Source organism: Furipterus horrens, unplaced genomic scaffold (genome assembly GCF_987537825.1).
Source record: "Furipterus horrens unplaced genomic scaffold, mFurHor1.1.pri manual_scaffold_2, whole genome shotgun sequence".
In the NCBI taxonomy this organism is placed as follows: Eukaryota; Metazoa; Chordata; class Mammalia; order Chiroptera; family Furipteridae; genus Furipterus; species Furipterus horrens.
Window position 1 is genome coordinate 217,528,608 of NW_028327172.1, and position 23,186 is coordinate 217,551,793.

The 23,186-nt window shown below is 60.3% G+C and overlaps 2 protein-coding genes across 3 annotated transcripts in view; one reads left to right on the forward strand and one right to left on the reverse strand.

Annotated features, from left to right (window-relative positions):
• The window catches only part of NSD2 (nuclear receptor binding SET domain protein 2), a 51,425-nt gene extending 42,943 nt beyond the window's left edge, over positions 1–8,482 (reverse strand). The window contains exon 1 of the mRNA XM_090267168.1: positions 8,447–8,482. The gene's annotated coding sequence lies outside the window, so the exon portion shown is untranslated. The remainder of the gene's footprint in view (positions 1–8,446) is intronic.
• Positions 8,483–21,901: 13,419 nt separating this feature from the next.
• LETM1 (leucine zipper and EF-hand containing transmembrane protein 1) overlaps positions 21,902–23,186 on the forward strand; it is a 28,454-nt gene continuing 27,169 nt past the window's right edge. For both annotated transcript variants that reach the window (XM_090267170.1, XM_090267169.1), the window contains exon 1: positions 21,902–22,037. In XM_090267170.1, coding sequence (XP_090123296.1) covers positions 21,959–22,037 — 79 coding nt within the window. In that variant the 5' untranslated portion in view covers positions 21,902–21,958. The remainder of the gene's footprint in view (positions 22,038–23,186) is intronic.

Sequence of the window (23,186 nt, forward strand, 5' to 3'; positions counted from 1 at the left end):
ATCATCCCACAAAGCGAAAGGTCGCCAGTTCGATTCCCTGTCAGGGCACAGGCCTGGGTTGCAGGCTGGGTCCCCAGTTGGGGGCGTGCAAGAGGCAACCACACACTGATGTTTCTCTCCTTCTCTTTCTCCCTCCCTTCCCCTCTCTCTGAAAATAAATAAAATTAAAAAAAAAAAAAAAAGCTCTGCACAGTTGCCAGTTCACCCAGCAGTTCTATTCCCAGGTGTCGACCCAGGAGAGCTGAAAACACCTGCTCCCACGAGAACCCGCGCCAAGCACACCCACAGCAAGGTCACCCGGAAAGCGACCGACCCACATGTCCCGCAGCCGACAGGCGGGTAGGCTCGGGAGCCGCGCGTCCCCCACGCAGCACTGCACAGCCGCAGGCAGGCGCGCAGTCGTCGCTCAGGAGGCCAGCGCCACGGGGCTCCGTGGGCACCACAGACGGCAGGCACGATGGCGGCCGCCAGGGGCTGGGCGTGCGGCGCGTGGGGGGGCACGCTCACAGGCCCGCGCTTCTTCCCGGGTGATGGGGAGACTCAGGAGTTAGTGGTGGCGATTGTGTCACACTGAGAGTAAGACTAAAAACCACTGAATTATACCCTGTAAAGTGGTTTAAACAGTGACTTTTATGTTAGTGAACCTGACCCCAACTTCTGAATCCCCACTCTCCCTGAAGGGGAAGGTGTTAACCCTATGCCCCCACTTGCTCACACACCTGGGAGACAGCCCCTTTCTCCTCTGACACACACTCTGAGCATGACAACGGCCCCCGGCAACAGCAGGGGTGCCTGCCGCAAAGACGGGCTTGGGGCCTGGGGTCCAGCCGGAGACGCACTCAAGAGCAGCAGGCAGAGCAGCTAGGTGCTTCCAGGCCAGCGGTGAGGGACCTGCAGAGCCCAGGGGACAGCGCCTGCTGACACACAAAGGTCCTGACCTTCCCTCGGCTCCGGGGCCTCCCACTGGGCGTGACCAGGCGTCCAGGAAAACTTGCTATGAGCGACAAGAACCACGATGCAGGGAACAAGAGACACCCCTGAACCCACCTTCTGAGGACAGAGCACCCTCGTCAGGCCTGCTGCCCACCTCCAGCTACACCCCTGAAGCCAGGGAGGGGCAGCGAGGGGACTGTCACACCATGCTCTAATTCTGGGGCACAGGAGTAGAGGATCTAATTCAAGTTTCTCTTCAGGTTTTTAAAGGAACATTACAAAAATGTAAAAATATTCCCAAAATAACCAAAAAGTGCCAGCACTCTTAACACCGTTCCCCGACTGCTGGGATTCCACCATCTTGCAGAAAGGAGGGAGGCGGAGGGGAAGGAAAGCAGGAAGGAGGCAGTGGGAAGGAAGGAAGAACACAGGAGAGAAAAGGAGGAAATACGAAGGTTACGCTGACGGAACACCCACACAACCGGCATTCCAAACAGAAACAGAACCCTTAGAAAACTAGGAGACCTGAGCAGACTTCTCCAAAGAGGACACGCAGATGGCCAACAGACATAGAAAAATGTGCTCAGCGTCACTGCTCCTCAGAGATGCAAATGGAAACCACGAGATGTCACCTCACACAGGCACGATGGACACGACCAAAAAACCAACGGGCCCGCGCCGGCGAGGTGCGGACAGAGAAGGGGGACGCGCGCACTGCTGCAGGAGCGCAGACCGGGGCAGCCGCTGCGGACAGCAGGGCAGAGCTTCCTCAAAAAATTAAAAACGAATCTGCCTTTTGATCCAAGGATCCCGCTTCTGGGAATACATGCGGAAAATCCCAGGATACCAATTCAAAAAGATACACAGAACCCTGTGTTCACTACAGCATTATCTACAACTGCCAAGACACGGAAACACCGAGTGCCCTCTGATGGACAACTGGACAGAAAGGTGGGCACGCAGACGGTGGAACACTACTCAGCAATGAAAAAGAACGGAAGTCTGCCAGCTGTAAATCATGACTGGGCCCAGAGAGCAGCATGCTGAGTGACATGGGTGAGACACAGAGAGACAAACACCCACAGGATTCCACTTACAAGTGGCATCCAGGAAAAACAAGACAAATGGCTGCACAAAACAGAAACAGACCTGGAGATACTAAGAATAAGCAGAGGGTTGCCGAAGGGGGGTGTGGACAGAGGAGAAAACCCACTGACACCCCCCCCCCATCTCTCGCATCCCAGACAGCAGGCTTCCTGGTCACTCCAGCCTCAGCCGTCTCCTCTCGCCGCCACCACACCCCCCCCCACCAGCGTCTTTCTCGGGGACCAGCAGGCATCAGGGCCAGGTGAAGGGCTCCGTGCGACCCCGACTGCGGGGCCTGAGAGTCTGCGACCCCGAGCAGCCCCGGGGGACAGGCCGTGAGAACCGCCGCACCAGGCCCCGGTGCAGAACCAAGCCCCACAGTGGTCCCTCACTCCCTGCTCAGCTCAGAGGGGTGTCTCGCTCAGAGTGCGGTGTGCGCCCCCACAGTTAGACAGAGGAAGAGAGCTCGGGCCGCTGACCGCTGCCCACCCAATGCAAAGCAATAGGTTCCTCTCCAGTGTCCAAAGCAAGTCATGTGGCCACACCGCACATCCAGGGGGCAATCCTACCCAAAACAGGGACACTGGGGAGGCCGGGCCTGCCCCAGCGCACAGCAACCACAGACTGGCCGGTCCCCGAGCCCACTCCTGACTCGGCCCCACTCACCCCCAGCTCCGCGGGGGGCCGGGAAAGGCGCCTTCCGCGGCGGTGGCCCCGCCTCCCGCACGCACACCCCCACCCCCGCACACGCGCTCGCTGCCGCTCTCCCAGCCCAGCCGCCTGCTCCCCGCCCCCCCCACAGACGTGCAGCGCAGGCCCCGGGCGGTGTGCTCTGTCATCAGTAAGGACCTGCCTGCACCTCTCAGAGGGACACGCTCTTTCCTTACACACCACACACCCACCATGGCAGCCACAAAGAGCCACAATTCCTTAAGAGCAAACCTACTGAGGGGTCCGATTTCTAACTGAGCCCAATAACGAGGTGGTGTTTAGCCACGGCTCCCACTGGCCCGGCCTGGGTGCCAATAAACCCTGCAGAGCCCTGGCAGGTGTGGCTCAGTGGGCGAGCGCCGGCCTGCGAAACAAAGGGTCGCTGGTTCGATGCCCAGTCAGGGCACAGGCCTGGGTTGCGGCCCAGGTCCCTAGTTGGGGGCGTGTGAGAGGCAACCAGTTGATGTTTCTCTCCCTCCCCTCTCTCTAAATATGAGTAAATTCAAAAAAATATTTTTTTAAAAACCCTGCAGAGCGCAGCCAGCAGGCGCACCCGCCACCCCGCAGCTCCTCTCCTTCCTCGGTGCCGGGCTGAGCTCTGAGCCCTGCTGGCGGCAGTGCTGCAAGGACGAGCTCACCCGTCTCTCCCCTGCATTTCGCATACGCTGGTTGCTGGCAATCAAGATTCAGGTTCAATTTTTTGGCAAGACTATTTCCCAAGGTTTTCAAAACTGTGATACTTGGGCCACTGGCCCTTGCCTGTCTTTGCCCCACGGTGAGGGCTGTGAAGTCCAGGGACACGGGTCCTGGCTCATCGCTGGCACTCAGCCGACAGCCAGTGAGGACACAGGGACAGACGCGAGTCCACCGCCCCGCTAAGCACAATGTCACGGCCCGCCTCCCATTCCAGGGCAGGCCAGCTCCTGCTCCAGTCCCCAGAGCACGGACTGGGGCCAGGCCCTGCAGGCGCTCTAATCACTTACAGCCCAGGGAGCGGGGCTCTGACTTCCAGTCAGTGGGGTCCGGTCTCCTGCCGGGAGGGCTCAATGAGCCCAGCGAAAGAAGATTTGCAGCTCAAAGACGCTTAAGAAGCAGCTCCACACAGACCACATCCTTCTGCGAGCCTTCTGGGGAAGGCAACACAGGAGCTTTTTTTACCTAACGTGCATTTTCATTTAAAAAACCTAGGAATGCACATATTTACAAAATAGAAACCTTTAAGAAAGCAGAAGACTCAAAAGCTGTCTCCACTTGTTCACTGAGTGCCTCTGGGGACTGCCCAAAGCCCAGAGGGCAAGTCGGGGGTGCTCAACTTAAAACCCTCCCCACCTAGAGGGGGAGGCCAGAGGGGCACACGTGCGGCCACCTGGCCCGGCACGCCCAAAGAAGCAAGGCCAGGTGGTGGGAGCACACAACGCCCCACGGATGGGACGCCTCGGGAAGCAGCGCTGCACATGCAGACGAGGACCAGAGCGCGGCCCCTCACCTAACGGCAGCAGCACAACAATGAAATCTCAGAGCCGCGCCAAGGACTCGCCAGCAAAGGCGCCAGGAAAGCACGCAGGGACCACACACCACGCTCGAGACCTGGAGCTTCCTCTTCTGAGTGAGCAGCAAAGCCCGGGGCCGCACTCGGCCGGGAGCTGAGATCAGAGCTGCTCTGTGGGAAGAACGGGAAGGAGTAGGTGAGAAGCTGGGTGCAGCACCCTGTCCCCCATCCTGTGAACTACGAGCCCCAGGATCCCCGGGCGCACTCTCCCCATTCTGAGCCCCAAGATGACCCCTCCCTTGCACTGGCCGGCGCCTCCTACGCCCAGCTCCTGGGCTTGGGAAGGCCACCCTGCTCTATTACTGGTCCAGGAGCCTCCCTCCAACCTGTCACCAGCCCATGGTGAGGTGACACCTTTCCAACCTCACACCAGGGCAACATGCTCATGCCACCCCTGTCCCATGCACCCCTTCCAGGACACATTATACACTGGACCTCGTACATGTCACCCGCTCTGCACACGCTTATGAGCAAAGTCAAAAGCAGAAAACTCGCACCCTTACAGACACCTCAACGCAGTCAGGCAGAGGGACAAATAAGTCACACACACAAAGGGCAAAGGACAGTGCTGCGGGAAAGTGGCAGGCAGAGGGTGCGTGCCGGGGTAGCACGGTGGGCAGGGATGCCAAGGCACGGGATGTGCAGGTGTCCAGAGAGCTCCAGGTGGGACCAAGGGCCACAGCCTGAGGCCACAGTGACCTGGACAGTGCCAAGGATGGGCGAGACACAAAGGGCTGAGCACACCCCTCCAGTGTCCCCCAAAGCTGACAGGGAATCAGGGCAGCTCTCCAGCAGGGGTGTCCAAGCTAAGAGCGACTGAGAAGGAATTAGCAGAAACAGCAGGCCCTTCACTGTGTGCACAGAGGTGGGGGAGGGGCAGGCGGCCTGCGCAGAAGCCTGAGGGAAAAGCCTGGGAGCCAGCCACTGGCTAGAGGCCGGGAGGGAGCCAAGCAAGAAAGGCAGCGAGAGACTGATCTTGAACCCCAAAGGGCAACGGGGGTCCCTGAACAGTGGACCTCACATGATCACACGTGCACTTTAGAAAGACCAGGTAGTGCTGGCTGGGGGCAGTCGAGCTGAAGTCGGAAACACGCCTTCTGACTGGATGGCCTCCGGAAGAGACCGGCGAAAACACACGTGAAAAATGAATCGGAACATGAGAACACTGCCGACACACACGTACCATTTAACAACGGAACAAACTGCAGTTACGTCACCAACTCTTTCAATGACAACCCTGGACACAAAACCAGAGGCCCCAGCCCCCCAGCAGGATCAGACCCCGCGCACCCGCGCCCGAGGCAGCACGCCGCTCGGCCAGCACTTCGCCCTTTCTGCCCCGCGCGCTCGGCTGGATCTATTACGTTATCACAGAAATTAAGATGCTCTGAAAACACTGTTGGCCGTTTGCTTCATGGGAGGCAGACTCAAAAACAAGACTAGTTTGCAGCCTGTGCTGATTTTTCCTAACGCGCAAACCAAGTATCACTGGATCCATCTGCTCCTTCCAGGCCACGTCGCAGCTAACTGACCAACGCAAAGGCTGAGGAAGGAGCCCCTGGGGTGGCCCGCCTCGGACTTCTCCCCGAAGTGCGTGCTATAAATAAACCTTCGTGAAAAGGAAGTGAACATGTCATGTCAAGACAGCCTGTGAAGTATGAGTCTGAGCCTCTAGAATGGCCACGTCACGTCTTCTGTGTCTTGTCGACTTTGTACTGCTTGCCTCGCCCGGCGATCCTGAGAGGGACAGCGGGAACGTCACTGTTCGCTTCACCTGGGAGACAGTTACAGCTGGGTTCTGCTGCTGTCCCGACACGTCTTGTAGCTAGCTTTAACAGAACGTTTGAGCTAGCTGTGAGAGAAAAGGATGGGGGGGGGCCTGCCTGGCGGCCTTAGTCAGGTGACCTCGGGCCAGCTCCTCACTCTCCAGACTCAGCTCCTTCCGGAGGCTCCCTCCTGCTGCAACACGGCTCACAGGCCCGGCGCGGCCTGCAAACAGGCTGCCTGTCCTGTGCGGGTGGGTTCCATGTGCACTTAGCCCCCCCAGGGGGGGGTGCTGGCCACTGTGCTGACAGTCCTCCTCCCTACAAGCACGTGGCCTACGCAGGCAGAGGCCACTGGCGGCCACTGCAAGGCTGGGTGCGCTGTGCTCCACAGCCAGGCACGGCCTAACCAAGGCCCAGGGTCAGCTCAGAGCACCCAATATGGGGTGCGGAAGGACACCTTTCCTGTAACCCAGCAAAAGGAGAGCATGAGGCTCCAGTGACCACGGTGCTTACGCAAACTGCATACGTGTGGCCAAGCGGTCCACCGGGCAAAAGATCCACAACCCAGTACAGCCAAGGCGGGAGCACAGAGCCTGTACCTTCGGTTCCTGCTGATTAAAGCATTTCCTTGGAAGGAGTATTTGTCCAGGTTAAAAATGGCAGGAAACTAAAAGGGGGTCACGAAGCTCGGCATCATTTTAGCGCCTCCTATCCCACGTGCTTGGTGACAACGCGCCTGTATCTCACACTGCACGCGTTTCACTAGTGCCTTCACCTCGCCAGCACCTCCAGGAAACCTAAGTCCGGCCCCTTCCACGCGTCTCACACCGAAGCACTGGTCCGGAAGGGGAAGTAACTGACGGATCTCCGTTCACACTCCGCCGCCCGAGGGACCCGTACAGCGCGGGACTGCACGCGGGCAGCTGGGCCCACGCCGCCCTCTCCGCCCACGCACACGCGGGCAGGCAGGGCTCTACCAGCCCCGCCACTCAGCTGCACAAACACCTGGCGCTCGCTGAGCTTGCGTCTCCCCGTGTGCCTCCGCGAACCCCGAGACCTGGCGGTGTACCCCTTACCGTGAGTGTGGCGCGCGCGCACGCAGGACCAACGGCCGCCGCCCGGTGCCGTGCCCTCTCTGGCCGCTTCACGCCGGCCGCTCGCCGCCCGGGGCAGGCGGGAGTGCCGCGGGCGGGGGGCTTCGGCGCCGGCAGAGCCCGCCCACGCTCACACGCGGGCGGCGGGCGGCCCTGGCCCCAGCCCAAGGCTGCTGGGCGCCGGAGAAGATGCAGGAGGAGGAGAGGAAATGACTCAAAGCCGGCGTGCCTGGGGCGTGAGTCCTGCGCGCCTCCCGCCGCGGCGCAGCCCGGACCCGGGGGCCGGCCGCTCTTTGTTTGGAGCCGCGGGTTTCGACATTGTCGCCCTGCCCGCGTCTAAGTACGGAGCGGGGACACAGAAATCACTCTGGAGAACGAGAGTCCAGGTCCCAGCGCATCCACGGGATGGCTCCTGTGCCTCCTCGTTTACAAACACAGGAAACAGACTCAGGCTCACCGCCGTGGGGCGCTAACGCCAGCGTCGGAGTCGGTCGGCGAGGGAGGAGCGCGCGGCTCGCCGCGGAGCTCCTTCCCGGCCCGCGGCTGTCACCGCCGAGCCACGGCCGGCGGCCCGGCCCCGCTCCGCGCCCCGGACTCCGGTAGCTGCCTGAACGGCACCGGCCGCGCGATGCCCAGTGTCGGCGCGCGCGGTAACCCCAGGGCCGTTGGCGTCCAGGACGCCGGGAGCAAGCGCGAAGGTTGCGCCGGGCCCGCGCGCGTCCCTTCCACCCCAAGTCAAGACCAGCGGGTGTTAATTGCCCAGATTTTAAACCGCCCTCCCGGCGAGGGGGGTCACTCCAGCGCGCGGACCGGGGTCGCGTCTCTGCGCGTCCTGAGGCCTCAGGGCCCCGAGGAGCGGGGGCACCAGGGGCACCGAGGCGGGGCCGGGAGCGGCGCGCGCCCGCAGCCCGGCGGGGTCCCCCAAGCCCGACCTCCGCCTCCACCTGCCAGGGCCCGGTCCGGCTCCCGGGCGCCCGCGCTGACCAACGGCCGGCGCCCGCCTGTGCTTCCCGGGGGCCCGCTGCAGACAAAAAGCGCCTCCCCGCCGCCCGGCGCGCCCCTCCCACCGCCCGGCCGGGCCCGGCCCGCGCCTCACAAAGGCCGGCCCGGCCGGCTCGGCGCCGCGGCGAACAAAGGCCGCCCGGCCCGGAGGCCGGCACAGGTGCAGCCGCCGCGGAGGCCCAACATGGCCGCGCCCGCCCGCCGCCCCGTTACCGCCGCCGCCTGGCAGCGTCGCGGCCGCGCCCCCGGCCCCCCAGCCCCCCGGCCCCGCGCCCCGCTCTCAGGCCCGCGGCCGCCCCAGTGACCTGTGGTGCGTCGCATCCTCCGGCGGCGGCGGCAGCTCTCGGCTCCGGCGGCTGCGGGGCGGGGGCCGGGGCCGCGGAGAAGGAGGGCCGAGGGCGGGGAGGGGGCGGCGGCGGGCGCAGCGCTGCCAGGCCGAGGTTCTCCGCGCGCGGCGCCGACCCCGCCCCCGCGCTCCCGCCCGCCGCCGCCGCCGCCGGGCGGCCGCCGCCGCAGAAGCCGCGGGAAAGTGCGCGCCGCTGATTGGCTGCCGCGCTCGCGGGCTGCGGCCGGGCCGTTCAAATCGGCGCTGCGCGAGTGGGGCGGGGCGGCGGCCGCGGGCCGGGGCCGGACGGGGCTGGGGGGCCGGGAGGCCGGGGGGGGCGCGGCCGGGACCGCGGGACCCCGCGAGCCGCCTCAGACCAGCGCGGACGCGCGGCCCGCTCCCGCTCCTCGGCCAGGCGCGCGTCAGGCGGCGGCTGAACCGAAAGCTCCGAGTCGGAGGATGAGGCTGGGACGAGCGGGCGTGCTGACGTCACGGCCGCGCGACCAATCGCTGCCCGCGAGCCCGCCCAGCGCGGCCGGCTGCGGCCCCGGACGAGGGCCCGGCGCGCCCTCCCGCCCCGCGCCCTGCGCTCGCACGCGCCCCGCGCGGGAGGCACAGAGGGCCGTCGGGGCAGGAAGAGGGCGCGGGCACTGGAGCTCCCGCCCCAGCCGGGGTGGCGGCGGCCCGGTTCCAGGCCCCCTGCACGCGGAAGCCTAGCCGGGAGCGTGGCGGGGCCCCCGCGGCCGCAGAGGAGGTGCAGAGCCCCCACGCCTGCGCTCCTGAACCCTGCAGTGTGGACTTGGCAGAGATGGTCACGGGCAGCCCGAGGGGCGCGGGGGCGGGCCGGCACCGTGGTGTTGCCGGCTTCCTGCGGATTACCTGCAGGGCGAGGGTTCAGCCGCCCCCCTGCACCAGCCCCAGGCCAGCCCTGAGCCTGGGGGGCCGGGGGGAGGTGCCAGTCCAGTGTGGCTGGGGGGTGGGGGGGCAGAGGCTTCTGGTCAGAGCCCGGCACGGGAAGATCCTAACGGACAGGGTGAGGACGGCAGCGTGGCCCGGTGGACGCGGAGAGTCGCCGCTCGGGTTCCCCTTCAAGGGCCGTCCCGCCCAGCCTCCAGCACCAGCTCCCGCAGAATCCGTCTCGGGTGCAAAGAGCCACCCTTCCCTGGACCGGCCACATCCGCGACCGAGGGGGTGGGGTACAAGGGCCCGGGCAGTTGCGCCAGTGCAGGACTCCAGTCGGAAACCCTCAGTGAGCGGAAATTGGCACTCAGACTCCCCACCTTGGCTCCCTGCGCGCTTCAGCTGCTTCCCGCCCTGGGGCATGCGGGAGCTGGGACAGGGCCCGCCCTCCTTGGTGTCCCAGGGACTGCGGAATTGTTCACCCTTTTGTCTGGGAACGGTGTGGTGAGGGCCTGCTGTGTGCTGCTCCTCGCAGGGCGCTGGGGATCCTGAGCAAGCAGGGAGGTGCCCTCAGGGCCAGGAGCCCCTGGGAAGGGGCTAGGTGGGTGGGGGCCTCTTCACATTTGCATTTTGCCATTTCCCTCTGGCTGTGGGAGGATAGGTGCCCTCTGGATCCCTCTCTAACACAGGCCTGAAAACTTACAGACACCCAAGCACCTTTTAGATCCCTGCAGTACAAGATGAATCGCCACACTATTCACAGACTTGCAATAAAGGCTCCTCTTCCAGGAAAAAAAAAATAAAAATCTGATTTAGAATAGTGCAATCAACATGTAAATTTATTCAAAACATGCAAGTGTGTGTTTGGATTTTCTTGAAAAGTAATTTGGAGCTAGCTGGTCTTTTTCTGCCCAACATGGGCCTCCCGGGACCCAGCTGGCTGTCTCTCAGAGGTTCTGAGATCTTTTCGGCAAGTCTGGCCAGCTGGACAGCCCCCGGCCCTACACACACCAGGGGCCTTGCCCTGTGGACTGCAGGAAGCTGCAAGGTAGATTCCCAAACAAGGAGGTCCTATCTGCAGGTGCACATCCATCACAGGTGCACTCACCTATGAGGCTTCCGAAGGCCGGCACTTGTTTCGAGGGCAACTAGTTTGGTGCACACACAGGTGGGAACTTCTGAGGCCTGGGTAGTTTCCCCCATGCAGGTTGGGCTGAGGGAACACCTGTTCTTGGAGAGCTGGCCCCAGGCAGGGCACTCAAGGATGACAGTGGCTGGGGTCCAACCTTATTTGGTCTCTTTGAGACTTGTCACAATTCTGAAGAGAAGGTCTATACTCGGGCAACTGCAGCCAATGGAGGGACTAAGAATCCAGTCTTTGTGTTTGTTTGTTTTTTAACAGAGAAAGGAAGGGGGAGAGAGAGAGAAAAACAGATTGGTTGTTCCACTTATTTATGCGTCAGTGGTTGATTCCTGTATCAGCCCTGACCAGGGATCAAACCCGCAACCTTGACATATCTGGACAATGCTCCAACCAACTGAGCTACCTGGCCAGAGCAGAATCCAGTTTTGACATAAAGTGGCAGCCACAGACAGGCCTTTCAGAGGGCAATGGCTACCCTGCTCTGGCTGCTGGGGTTCGGCAGCCCTCCATCTTGGCTCCCACCTGCTTCCCCCAGCCCTTCCCCCTGCAGCCAGCCTCTCAGGCGGAGGCTGAGCTGAGCAAGGCATTTAGGATCAGGGTACCCCGGACCTGCCTGCTGGCTCTGGAACCAGCCCTGCAACCACGGAGCACAGGGTCAAGCAGAACTGGGAGTCCCCTTGCCTGCAAGGCCCTAACCGCACCACCTCTGGCTGCCCACCGTCCACTGACTGCCCACTTGGGGCATCCAGCTGTAGGAGGCACAGTCCACTATCCCCTCCAAGTCTTCTCCATGGCCCTGCTGAGGCCACCTCGGCCTCCCCTGCCCTTTTTGCCACAGACCCCGCAGCTCAGGGCCTGGACCTCCCTGGAAGAGCCGCTGCCAAAGGCCAGGCCCAGGCTCCTGAGCCAAAAGGAGCCCTGGAGCCTCAGCTTGGCCTCCCCACCCCCCACCAGGGCCAGGGTCCCCCAGGGGCCAGGCTCTTTGCTGTTTCCATGGGGATGCATGCACTCTGACCCCAGCCTTTCTCCAACCCTGGACAAATAAAGAGGGCTTCCAAGTGGAAACCAGCAGTCTCAAGCCGCCCCTCCTCCCGTGCCCTCAGTGGCCCCTGCTCCAAGGAGAGAAGGGAAAGGAGGTGCCCCCTTCAGTCCAGGGCCCAGGCCCAGCAGGGGCAGGGGCCTCCCACCCCCAGACCTCCCCAGCAGTCCCTTCCCAGCCCTGACCACTCTATTCTCCAGGCTGGAAGCTGGCCTTTCCCTAGGCCAGGCTCTGCCTCAGCTCCCACCCAGCCACCAGAACACTGCAGTGCACTGGGACAGCCCCCAGGAGCCAGCACACGGTACTGCAAGCCCCCTTGGATCACATGGGCCATCCGTCTGTTGAGTAGGGGTCCACGTCGGGCAGGGAGATGGACGTGCAGACTGAAACCCTGCTAACCCCCGTCCCAGGTCCTGGCTGAGAGGCCTGAGCAGGGGCCTCCCCACCCTCACTCTGCCTGCTTTGGAGCTGACCTGTGGGAGCCCCCAAGAGCCTGAGGTGCCTGTCATCAGTCTCAGCTTCACCTGCAGGACAGCTCAGGACCAGGGTCCAGTGCTGGGGGCTGCTGTAGACTCATCTTCCCCCCAAAAGGCTGCTTCCTGGAGATAGTGCCCCAGCCAGCCTAGGACGACTCCTCCTCCCGCAAGGATTCTGCTTCCTACATGCTGCTCTCTTCCTCCCTCCCACTGCTCTGCCCCGACCACTGACCACTGCTTCTACCAGGGCCTCAGTTCAACTTCCTCCTCGGAATAAGGGGCAGCTTTCTCCTCACTGGCTCCCCTGCCCCACTTTCTACCCCTCCAGTCCATTCTTGACACCCAGCCACGGGAACTTTTTTAACCACAATACTGACCATGGTGCCCACCAGCTGGGCCTCCCAGTGCCACTCCCACAGATCCCACTCCTCAGCCAGCCTCGTGGTGGACTTGCGGGAATGGGGAGGACATCCAGCTGTGCCTCTGCATCCCAGCCTCTCCCCAGAGCTCTGGGTCTGTGATGCTGACTCCTCACTGGACGTCAGCCCCTCTTCGGATAGCCACACCCACCCACCTGGGCAGGTACTAAACTGGACATCTCATCTCCCCTGCCCATGCAGGTCTTAGCTGGGTTACTACTTACCCATAGGCCTACCTTGACCTCCCACTCCCAGGCTGGCTGAGGGCCCTGGAGGGTACTCACAGCCCCTGATTATCTCCAGTGCTGCCTGGAGCTGGACTGCCAAGCTTCCAGCACTTCCCCCGCGCTGATTCCCTGGGGCCTTCACTAAAGTGCCACCAAACGGCACACAGTCGTTCTCTCAGTTCTGGAGGCCAGACACCTAAAAGCAGGGTGGGCGCAAGGCCATGCCCGCCCCCAGGGCTCTCAGGGAGACTCCCCTGGCGTCGTGCTAGCTCCTGTTGGCGGCCGGCAGGCCCTGGTGTTCTTTGGCTTGTCTGTCAGCACCACTGGAGTCCCAGGTTCCACCTTCGCCCGCCCTCTCCCTGTGGGCTCACCTGCCTCCGTTTTCCCTTTTGAGGTCACCCGTTATGGGATTACAGCCCACCTAACGACCGCACTCAACTTGATCGTTTGCGAAGACCCTGTTTCCAAACAAGGTCGCCTTCGCAGGCAGGAAGTTAGGACCTGAACACGTCTCCTCGGGGACGCAACTCAATCCACACCGCTCTCACTCGTGCTACGACCTTGGGCAAGTGTGAGGCCTCCGTAGAACGCGGTCAGTAGCTGCGGGAAGGAATGGCTGCTGCGGGTCGGAGCCCGCCTCTGCCCAGCGGCGCTCCCTCCAGAGCGCGCAGGGGAGGTCGGGGCAGGGGGCTGTGGGAGGCTGGCACAGAGGCGCTCGCCGCCTGGGCGCGGTTAGAGACCTACCCCACCCCGACCCCGGCCGCGGGCCCCGCCCCCAGTCCCGCCCGCCGCCTCATTGGGCACGCGCCTCGGGGCCCCGCCCCCTAGCCGGCCTCGCCCCGCCTCCCGGAGCCCGCTCACGGGCCCGCGGGTCTCCCTCCTGCCTCCCGCCTCGTCGCCCGGGCGGCGCGGATTTTGCAGCGTCCGGGTCCCTCCGAAGGAAGGAAGCGAAGGGCCGAGGGCAATGGCGAGAAGACGCCGGCGACCTCCGCCACGCCGCCCGCACGTCTCCTGCGGCTCCCGCGCCCCCATCCTCCGCGGAGACCGCACGAGGTCTAAGACCACCCAGGGCCGGGCCCGCCGCCAGCGCTGCCCACGCGCTCGGGCTTTGGCTGAAGAAACGTTGTTTTGTGCTAAAGTAGCACTTCTTTTTCTAATTATGAAAACTGCAGGAAATTAAAACCCAGAATCGAAGAAAGACTAGAAAATAAGAGACTAAGACTGATAAGCCCGGGGAACGCTCGGGACCGCGGACAGGCTTTGCCACCTGCGTCCAGGCATGACCAGCAGCCTGGCGGCCAGTCACACAGGACACTGAGCTTGCCCTCCCCCGCCCCCCGCCCTGCTCACCCTACCCCAAGCCAGATGAGTACTTATTATTTTTATTGGAATAATTTTATATTTGCATAACAGATTTCCCATAGCAGCTTTGTCAAAGCTAGAAACCGACAGTAGTCCGTTACCATTAACTAAAGGCCAGACTTGCTCAGAGCTCCCAGTTTTCCCACAGACATGTAAGGACAGAGCAAATGTGATCGAGGCTTCACGGGGGGACTAGAACAGAAAAGCTTGTCCCAGATCTGCCTGTCACTGCAAGCAAAAGGACAGGGACAAAGCTGATGAGGCAGCGCTTTCAGGGGGTGGGGACAGGAAGTGCAGGACTGTGACCCCTGGGAAGAGAAATTCTTGAGGCCGCCTGAGGGCCCCAGCTCTTGTTGTGTGGGCAGTCTCTCATTGCCCGCGGAGGAGGGGTCCACCCAGGGCGCACTGTGTGGCTGAGCTGAGGTGCTGCAACACAGCAGGCACCCGTGGGGGAGGGCACTGCAGGAGAGGCAAGTGTGTGAGGGGTACCCAAGATGCCTGCTGTCCTTGCTCACAGACTGGGTGGCAGAGGCTTACAGAGAGGCCCTGGATTCACTGGAGAACAGAGGCCTGGGAGCTTTGGCCAGGACTGAGTGGAGACCTCATTCAGGCTCCCTGACTGTCCCTGGCATACAGGTGAGATGCCGGGACCCCTGTCCTGGTGGCTGGTGCCACATCCGAGACCCAAACATCCTCTAGACACATCCTGTCCTCTCTTGCTGGGTATCACGTAATGATTCACAAGAATGAAAAACTTTGATCAGCCCACACAGTTCTCTCTGGTCAGGAATCCAAAAGTGGCCCTGGCTGGTGTGGCTCAGTGCATTGAGGGACCGCCTGCAAACCAAAGGCTGGGGTTCAATTCCCCATCAGGGCACAGGCCAGGGTTGTGGGCCAGGTCCCCAGTTGGGGGCATGCAAGAGTCAATCGATCATGTATCGCTTGCTCATTGATGTTTCACTCCCTTTCTTTCCCCCTCCCTTACCCTCTCTCTAAAAATAAAATTAAAAAAATATATATATATAGTTTTTTTTTAAAGACTTCAAAAGTGGGTGAGCTGCAGTGATCTGGCCCCTGTGAGGCAGCAGACAAGATGTTACCCAGGGCTGCCGTCACCAAAAGATTCGACTGGGGCTGTGGAGGGGCTACCAAGAGGCCTTACTCAGGAGGTGCCGGTCGCTGGCAGGTAGCCTCCGTCCTTCCCCACGGGGGCCTCGCCGTGGGCAGCTTGAATGTCCTCCTTCCACGAGGGCTGGCTTCCCCACAGTGGGAACTCAAAGAGGAGGAAGGCCAAACTGCAGCCTTTAGTGATGTGGCCGTGGAAAGCACACTCTGTCACTTTCAGAGGAAGATGACGTAATGCAGAGACTCTGGAATGCATCATCCACAACAATCACCGACATGCAAGAAAGTCACAGCACACAAGGAAACAAGAAAGTGTGGCCACCATCAAGGAACACAGCCATCAGCAGAAACCAGTGCTGAGCCCAGTGTCAGACTTTAAAGCAGTGATTTTAAGGTATTCAGTAATTAAAGAGTCCTGGCTGGTGTGGCCCAGTGGACTGAGAGCCAGCCTGAAAACCAAAGGGTCGCTGGTTCGATTCTGGTCAGGGCACAGGCTGGGTTGCACACCAGGTCCCCAGTTGAGGGCATGCAAGAGGCAACCACACATTGATATTTCTCTCCCTCTTTTCCCCTCTCTTAAAATAAGTAAATATTTTTTAAAAGAAAAATTTCTTTAAAAATTTAAAGAAAAATAGTCTGAGCAAACAAAAATGACTCTTACCACAAAAATGGAAGTTGTTAAAAAGAACAAAATGAAAATTTTAGAAATGAAAAGTACATAAATGATAAAAGTCACTGGATGGGTTTCGAAGACCGAATGTGACAAAAGAGTCAATGAACTTACTTTTTGTTTTGTTTTTTAATTTTTATTTTTATTCCCGTTTCTATTTTCAATGAACTAATAATAGTGGTTATCCAACCTGAAGAACAGAGAGGAACATGTTGAAGAAATAGTCTCAGGCACCAGACAGACCAGATTCAAGGATTTAACGTGTGTAATGTAGCCTGAGGAAAAAACGCAGGAAAGGAACAGAAAAAGATTATTTGCCAAAATAAAGGCCAACAATCTTCCAAACTTGACAAAACAAAACAAAACAAACGTGACTTAAACATCCCAGACGTTCAGGGATTCCCAAACAGGATTCCGTCCAGTGGGATGCAGACCACACGTGGGCACTTCAGAGTCAAACCAGAAGGGCTGGCAGTGAGGAAAGAGACAGTGGTCTTCACAGTCAGAAAAACTGCACATTTGCAAACTTCACCCCAAAAGAAAGCCATGGGAATCCACTGACTTGCCGGGGGCTCAGGCAGGGACCTCTTTAGCTTCAGGGCGACTGTGCCTTGAGTCAGAGTGTGACCAGGAGTGGGGTACGTGGTCCCGAGAACGGTGACCAATGAAAGAGAAGGAAAGAGAAGCCAGAGTCCAGGCCCAGGGGCACAGACAATGGAACACTGGTCCGGGACAGAGGTGCACAGATGGGGGGAAGGGGAGATTCCTGACTATGGAGCCTGGGAACTTACCTGTAGGGTAAAAAATGAAGTTGGGCTGTATCTCACACCACATGCCACCATTCCTGGAAACTCTAGATGGAACGGATTTAAACAGTAAAAGAAAGTTATTTCCATTTTTTGTAGAAGATATGAGTGAATACCCCTCTGGCCTTCTTTCAGGGAAGATTTCTCTAAAAGAAGAGTAGAAGTAAAAACATTAGCTATCACAGGAAAGATGGACAAATTTGACTGTATTAAAATTAAGAACTTCTATTCATCAAAGGACAACAAAAACTTACAAACTTAAGAAGAAGAAGAAATAAGGAGAACGAGGAGAAGAAGAAGAAAGGAGGAGGAGAAGGAGGAAGAAAGAAGAAGAAAGAAGAAGAAGCGGAGGAGGAGGAAGAAAGAAGAGGAAGAGGAAGCAGCAGCAGCAGCAGTGGTAGCAGCTGGAGGTCCGTTACTACCACATAGCAAGAAAAGTTATAAAGTTACAGCGATCAGAGCCACTGGGTATTAGCTCAAGTATAAACAAAAAGGCCAAGCAGCAAACAGTCCCACACCTAAAAGAAGTGGCACTGTAATTCAGGGGGGGTATATTAGTTATTTGCTTCTGTGACACATTCTCACACACAGAGTGGCTTAAAACAACACCTACGTATCATCCTAAAGTGCTGTGGGTCAGAAATGGGACTCAGGTGTCATTAACCTACCGTGAGGTGTCTCCACAGCTACACACCTTTCTCGAGGCTACAGGATAGAATTCATGCTCTTGCCTTTCCCAGCAGCTAAGGCAGCTTGCATTCCTTGGCTCAGGGCCCCTTCCTCCATCTCCACAGCCAGCAACTTCTGTTCGAGTCCCTGACAGGCTGCGTCACTCCGACCTCCTCCGCTGTCATCAAACCTCCCTCTGCCTCCCTTTATGTGTAAGGATGCTTGATCACACTGACCTGGCTGGGTAATCTCAAAACCCTTAATATAATCATCTCTGCAAAGGCTCTTTTTTCTGTGTAAGGTAATATGTTCCTAAGTCCCGAAATTAGGATGGGATGTAGACATCTGTGGGGGCCGTTATTCTGCCTACTGGATAGGAAGGAAAATGGTCTTTTCAATAAATGGTGCTGAATCTATTTTCCATCCATCTGGGGAAAGTGATCTTTGATGTCTGCCTCACAATATACAAAACAAACAAACGTCAGTTCCAAGTGATCTTAAGCCTAAAGGTGACAGGTAGGACAATTCCATTTCTAGAATAAAACATAAGAGAATGTCTTCACGACCTTGGGGTAGTAAAGATTTCTTCAATCATAAAAAGCACTCACCAAGAAAGAGATCAAATCATTAAAACCAAGAACTTCTATTCATCAAAAGACACAATTAAAGTTGGAAAGAGAATCCACTGAATGGGAGAAAATGCTTGCAATACATATATCTAAGGATCCACACCCAGAATATACAAAGGACTCCTATAAATCAGTAAGAAAAAGGCAGGTGACCCACTGGAGAAACAGACAAAAAGCTAGCTTTCCACAGGCACTTCCCAACATAGGAGATGCCAACGGTCAAGGGCCTATGAAAAACTGCTTCAAAATTTGCACAAAAAGAACCAGAAGGAGCCACAAGAAGCCCCACATCTTCCAGTGTGAACTTCACCGTAATGACAGAAGCGAGGGCTGGTGCGGATTTTGAGGGACCAGAGCCGGCAGAACTGCTCTGGAGCATCGTTTGTCAACCTAGCTACTAGCACTGAACTTCAGCACAGCCCGACCAGCTAACCTACTCGTGTCAATGACATACGTCTGCGCTACAGACAAGGCTGGGTACAACAATGTTAATAGCAATGTTATTCAGAATGGCCCCAAAGACCAGGCCCCGCAACCACAACATCGATAAACAAACTGCACTTATAACCGGATAGTGTATCAAGGGAAACGAGCTAATGTTGCTGGTGAATCTGATGGACGTACTGTTAACTGAACGTAGCCGGACAAAAAAAGGCATACACTACTGGATTCCATTTACAGAAAGTAAAAAACAGGCAAAACTGATTTTTGGCAGTCGAAGCCAGAGCAGAGGTTATCTCTGCGAGGGGTGCCGTCAGCAGGCGCACGAGGGGGCTCCTGCGATCACAGCCTCCTGCTTGATTGGAGAGGGGGGCTGCCGAGTGTGGACATGATGGGAAACGGCTTCTGACCACTGAAGACTTGGCCATGTCGCTTCACTGTAATACAGAGAAGTAGAACTAAAACGTAATTTTAATTAAAAATGAAAAACGTTCATTTTAAAGGCTTACAAAAAATGTAGATTTGCAATATATATTTGCCATCACACTGAGTCAGCAACCCAGCCCCCAAGATCTGTCCTTGAATCCGTTGTGCTAAGATCAGATTTATACACAGAAACCGCTCCACACTACAGCGGCAGAGAAGAATGCTTTCTCGGTCACATAAAACAGGATGAGGTCGGCAGTCCTGGCAGCAGAGGGAAGCAGAAGGGTCAAGGGGCCATATTCACTTTAAAGACCTGCCCCTGAAGTCTCAGTTCAGGCTTCAAGCATCCCGCTCTCACTAGCTTGTTTGCTCAGGTATCGGTCTCCAAACGCCCTTCAGGCCCAGTAGGCCCCATAGGTAAACCTGCCCCTACTGCCCCCCGCCCGGCCTCTCTTCCCCAGTTTAAATTTCCCACTCAAGCCTCATAGTCACTCTCTTGCACACACCTCGACTCCATGTGTCCCTCTCTTCCAGGCAAAACCCCAACCTGGTCAAATCCAGCTCCACCTGCTCTGCCTCTGAGCGTGGCTGAAGTGCAGCCCCGAGCCCTGCTGAGCCTTCCTTCCTCTGGCATCCTGACCCCGAACGTGGCTCCTAACTTAGTCCCTGGACTGGTTCTCTATCTTGGTCTCTAACCTGAGCCCCTAACTTCATCTCTAACTTGACTCTCTAACCTCCCTCACTGGGGTGCTCCTGCTGTGGGGACATCCCATTCTCTTTCTCTCAACTTGTCTCTTGTGTAAATGCGGAACAATGATGGACGGTCCTGTACAACTTGTGGGGAGAACAGGGGAGAGGTTAAGGAAGCCCCCAAAAAGGGAGAGAAAGAGAATCCACAATATCCCTGGCTGGTGTGGCTCAGTGGATTGAGCGCCGATATGTAGACCAAAGGGTCGCTGATTCAATTCCCAGTCAGGGCACAGGCCTGGGTTGCGGGCCAGGTCCCCGGTTGGTGGCATTCATGCGAGAGGCAACTAATGGATGTTTCTCTCCCTTCTCTTTCTCCCTCCCTTTTCCCCCTCTCTAAAAAATAAGTAAATACTTTTTTTTTTTTTAAATTCTGCAGTATTAACACCGACCAGCCATGCTATGCTTCTGCGCATGTGGACTGGGCGTGAAGGGACGCAGGGCAGAACGGCAGCTGACGTGGGTTAGGCATTGCAAGTGGTGGGGTGCTGTGTTTCTACTTTTTATAATTATTTTTATAAACTTGAAAAAGCTACTACAAGCACATGCTCCTTAGATAATCAAAACTCCCAATAAAGTTATTGTTGAAAAATGAGTTTCGCTAAAACTCCAACCGGCCTGGGCTTCAGAGAAGTCACAGCTGGTACCCGGAAGCGACGGACACAGCACCCCTGCCCCGCTGGGGAGACGCTCCGACCCCCCGGGCTGGGCCGGGCTAGGTCATCCCAAGGGCAGGTGAGCAGCGTTGCTACCTTTCTTCATACCTGGAGCCTCTGGCAATAGAGGGGGGAGGAGCCTTCCTCCTCACCCCCAAACGACGTCTTCGAAGCCTTGTCTGTCCATCTGTCCGTCTCTGAGCCCTGTCTTGGGCCAGCGGGTACCCTCGGCATCATCAGGGACCAGCTTTGCTTCTCGTCGGCCCTTTCTGTGGGGCCTCGCCTCCCTGACCCCCCACCCCACGGCTTTGGGGCAGAGCCGTGGACGCCCCGTCTGCCAATGGCACCGCGGCACGCAGAGCCCTACATCTAGGCATCAACATGCCAGGCCCGTCTGGCCCGCGTGCCTGCCCCCGTTCCAGGCCTGACCGTCCTGGGGGCACGGGCAGGAAAGAGGCCCGGCTCTGTGGTTTGTTGGCAGCGCAGGCCTCGTTCTCTGGCGCGTCCTCAGATTCACCGACTCGCACTTGCCGCCTACAAGTGACAGGGGCACTTCCTGTCACTTTCAGGGGGCCCTGCACCAACGGGCACCGCCTGCCCCCGGGCCGGGACGGGGACACCGGGCCCAGCACCAGGCAGCGCTGCTTCCGGCTAGAGGCGGGGCGGCCTCCTGGGGACGGCAGCCGTTCACCAGCTTCCGGACTAGGGCGCCACGTGCGTGCACCCGGGAACCGGTGCGCACTGCGTGTGAACGGCAGGACCCGGGGTGACGTCAGACGAAGGCGGGAAAGCCTGAGGCGCGCCTCCAGGCGCAGGGCCGGAGAGGAGAGCGAAGGCTGGGAGGGGGGAGGCAGGGTGGCGAGTCCCGGGCACTGGGTGCAGGACGCCGGGAGCGGCCTGCCGGGGCAGACCGGGCCCCACACGCCGCCCGCCTGCTCTCCCTGCACGACCTCGTAGGTCCCCGCAGGACCGCTGCGAGCGTGACCTCATCTTAAGAAAGGGGAGGATGAGGCTCAAAAGTCATGACACGGGGTCTCGCTCGGGAGCGGGCGCCGGGGTTCAGCCGGGCGGTCCGCGGACTCCGCAGGCCCCGGTGGGAATTCCGGAGACCCCATCCCGACGGGGGATGACCAGGCCTGGGCGGAACACGACGCCGGGAGGCGGACGCGACGTGCGGGCTCTGGCTCGCTGCCGCCCTGAAACCCAGGGATTCCTCGGGGCTACGCGCGCTGGCCCGGGACGGGGCCGGGGCCGAAGCGACTGCAGACAAAGCAGCGCCCAGCGCCCCCCTCCACTCCCGTCGCGGCGCTTCGCCCCCCCGCTCCCGCCTCGCCGCGCCGCCGCCGGGCCGCGGAAAGGCCAGCCGCGCATGTGCCAAAGCTCCCTCCGCGTGCGCGGCCCGTACGCCGGGCAGCGGCGCGGCCAGGACCAGAATGCAGCGCGGGGGCCGGGCCGCAGGGCAGGCCGGGACCCGTAGTCAGTCGCGGGGCACGCCGGGACCGCCCTCACCTGCCGGGCGGCAGGCGCCCGAGAGGCCCAATGGGAGGGGCGGCCGGTCGCTCCGCCCCGCGCCGCCGGACGTCTGTGCCGGGACATGGCCGCCGCCGGTGCCGGGTCCTTGAGCTGAGCGCCCGCCGCCGGAAGCCAACCGCCGCCCTCAACCGTCCGCGCGGGCAGGCCGAGGCGCCGCCGGGCCAGCGAGGAGCCGCGGAGGAGGCAGCAGCAGGAGGCCGCAGCGGCCGCCGCCGCCGGACACATGGCGTCGATCTTACTGAGGAGCTGCCGCGGCCCGCCGGCCCGCCTCCCGGCGCCCCGGGCCGCCGCCCCTCGGAGCGGTAAGCGCTTGGCGGACGGCGCGGGCCGGTGGCCGCTGGAGCTGGGCCGGGACGGGCGACGCAGCTCCCCGGCGATGGGCTGGGGCGCTCGAACGCGGCCCGGGACAGGGGTCACCGTGGGCTGGGGCCTTGGCCGGCGCCGCTGCTGCGCCCGGGCGGGCCGTGGGTGCCGCGCGCTTCGGGCCGCCCGGCGCGGGCGGCGGCCTGTGACTCTCTCGCGCCGTGACCTTAGCCGCCCTGCCGCTGGCTGGCGCGCCGAGGGCGGGGGGAGGGGAGCGCCGGGGGAGCGCTGACAGCCGGCCCTGGGCGCGCCCGGCGCCGCTCGCGTGGTTAAGCTCCAGGGCGCGCGGGGCCCGTGATGGGACAGGCGTGCCCTTGGTCCACTTCCCGACCCTGGAGACGAGGCGCCGGCAGCGCGTGGCCTCGGCGGGGAGCACTTGTCCCCAGGGCCTCGGGACCCTTGCTGGGACGCGGGGTCGCTCCCCGTGCCGGGCCCTGCGGCCGCCGCCTGCGCTTTCCCTCCCTGTGTTACCTGGTTGCGTTTGAGCGCGTTCTCGTCGGGGAGATGGGGGGAAAGACGGCGCTTGTCCCCGGAGACTGGGAGGCTCTAGCCAGAGGGGGTGTGTCGAGGCGCCGCCGGCCCCGGAGCTCCCGGCTGGAAGTCGGCGGAAGGGGCTGTGTGGCCGCGTCCTTCGGGGCACGGAAACATTTCCCGTGGCGGCCGGTCGCTGTGGGACCGACGTGGCGGACTCACCGCGCTTCTTTGTTGCAGCCACTGAATTTGCGGTGCAACTTTGTTGCGATTCCGGGCACCCTGGCGCCTCGTCCCCGCTGCTCCACACACGCTCCGAGCTGACGCTTCTTCCTGTCCCGGGACCCTGCGCCCGCGCCCCGTCGCGGTCGGCCTTGTTTCTCTGTGGCCTTCTCGGGCCGGGGGCTGGGGGCATTGCATGGGGATCGGCCAGGCTGGGGGCGTGGTTCGTGGGGAGCAGGCCACCGAGGAGGGGCGCTCCCTTCACGCCGTGGCCAGGGTGCCTGCTGGCGGTGCAGTGGCGCAGCCACCGGGCCGGCTCAGCCGCCTCCAGCCCCGCCCCGCCCTTTGCTCTGGGGAGCGGCGGCATGTGCAGTCCGCCCTTGGGGGAGAGGGTG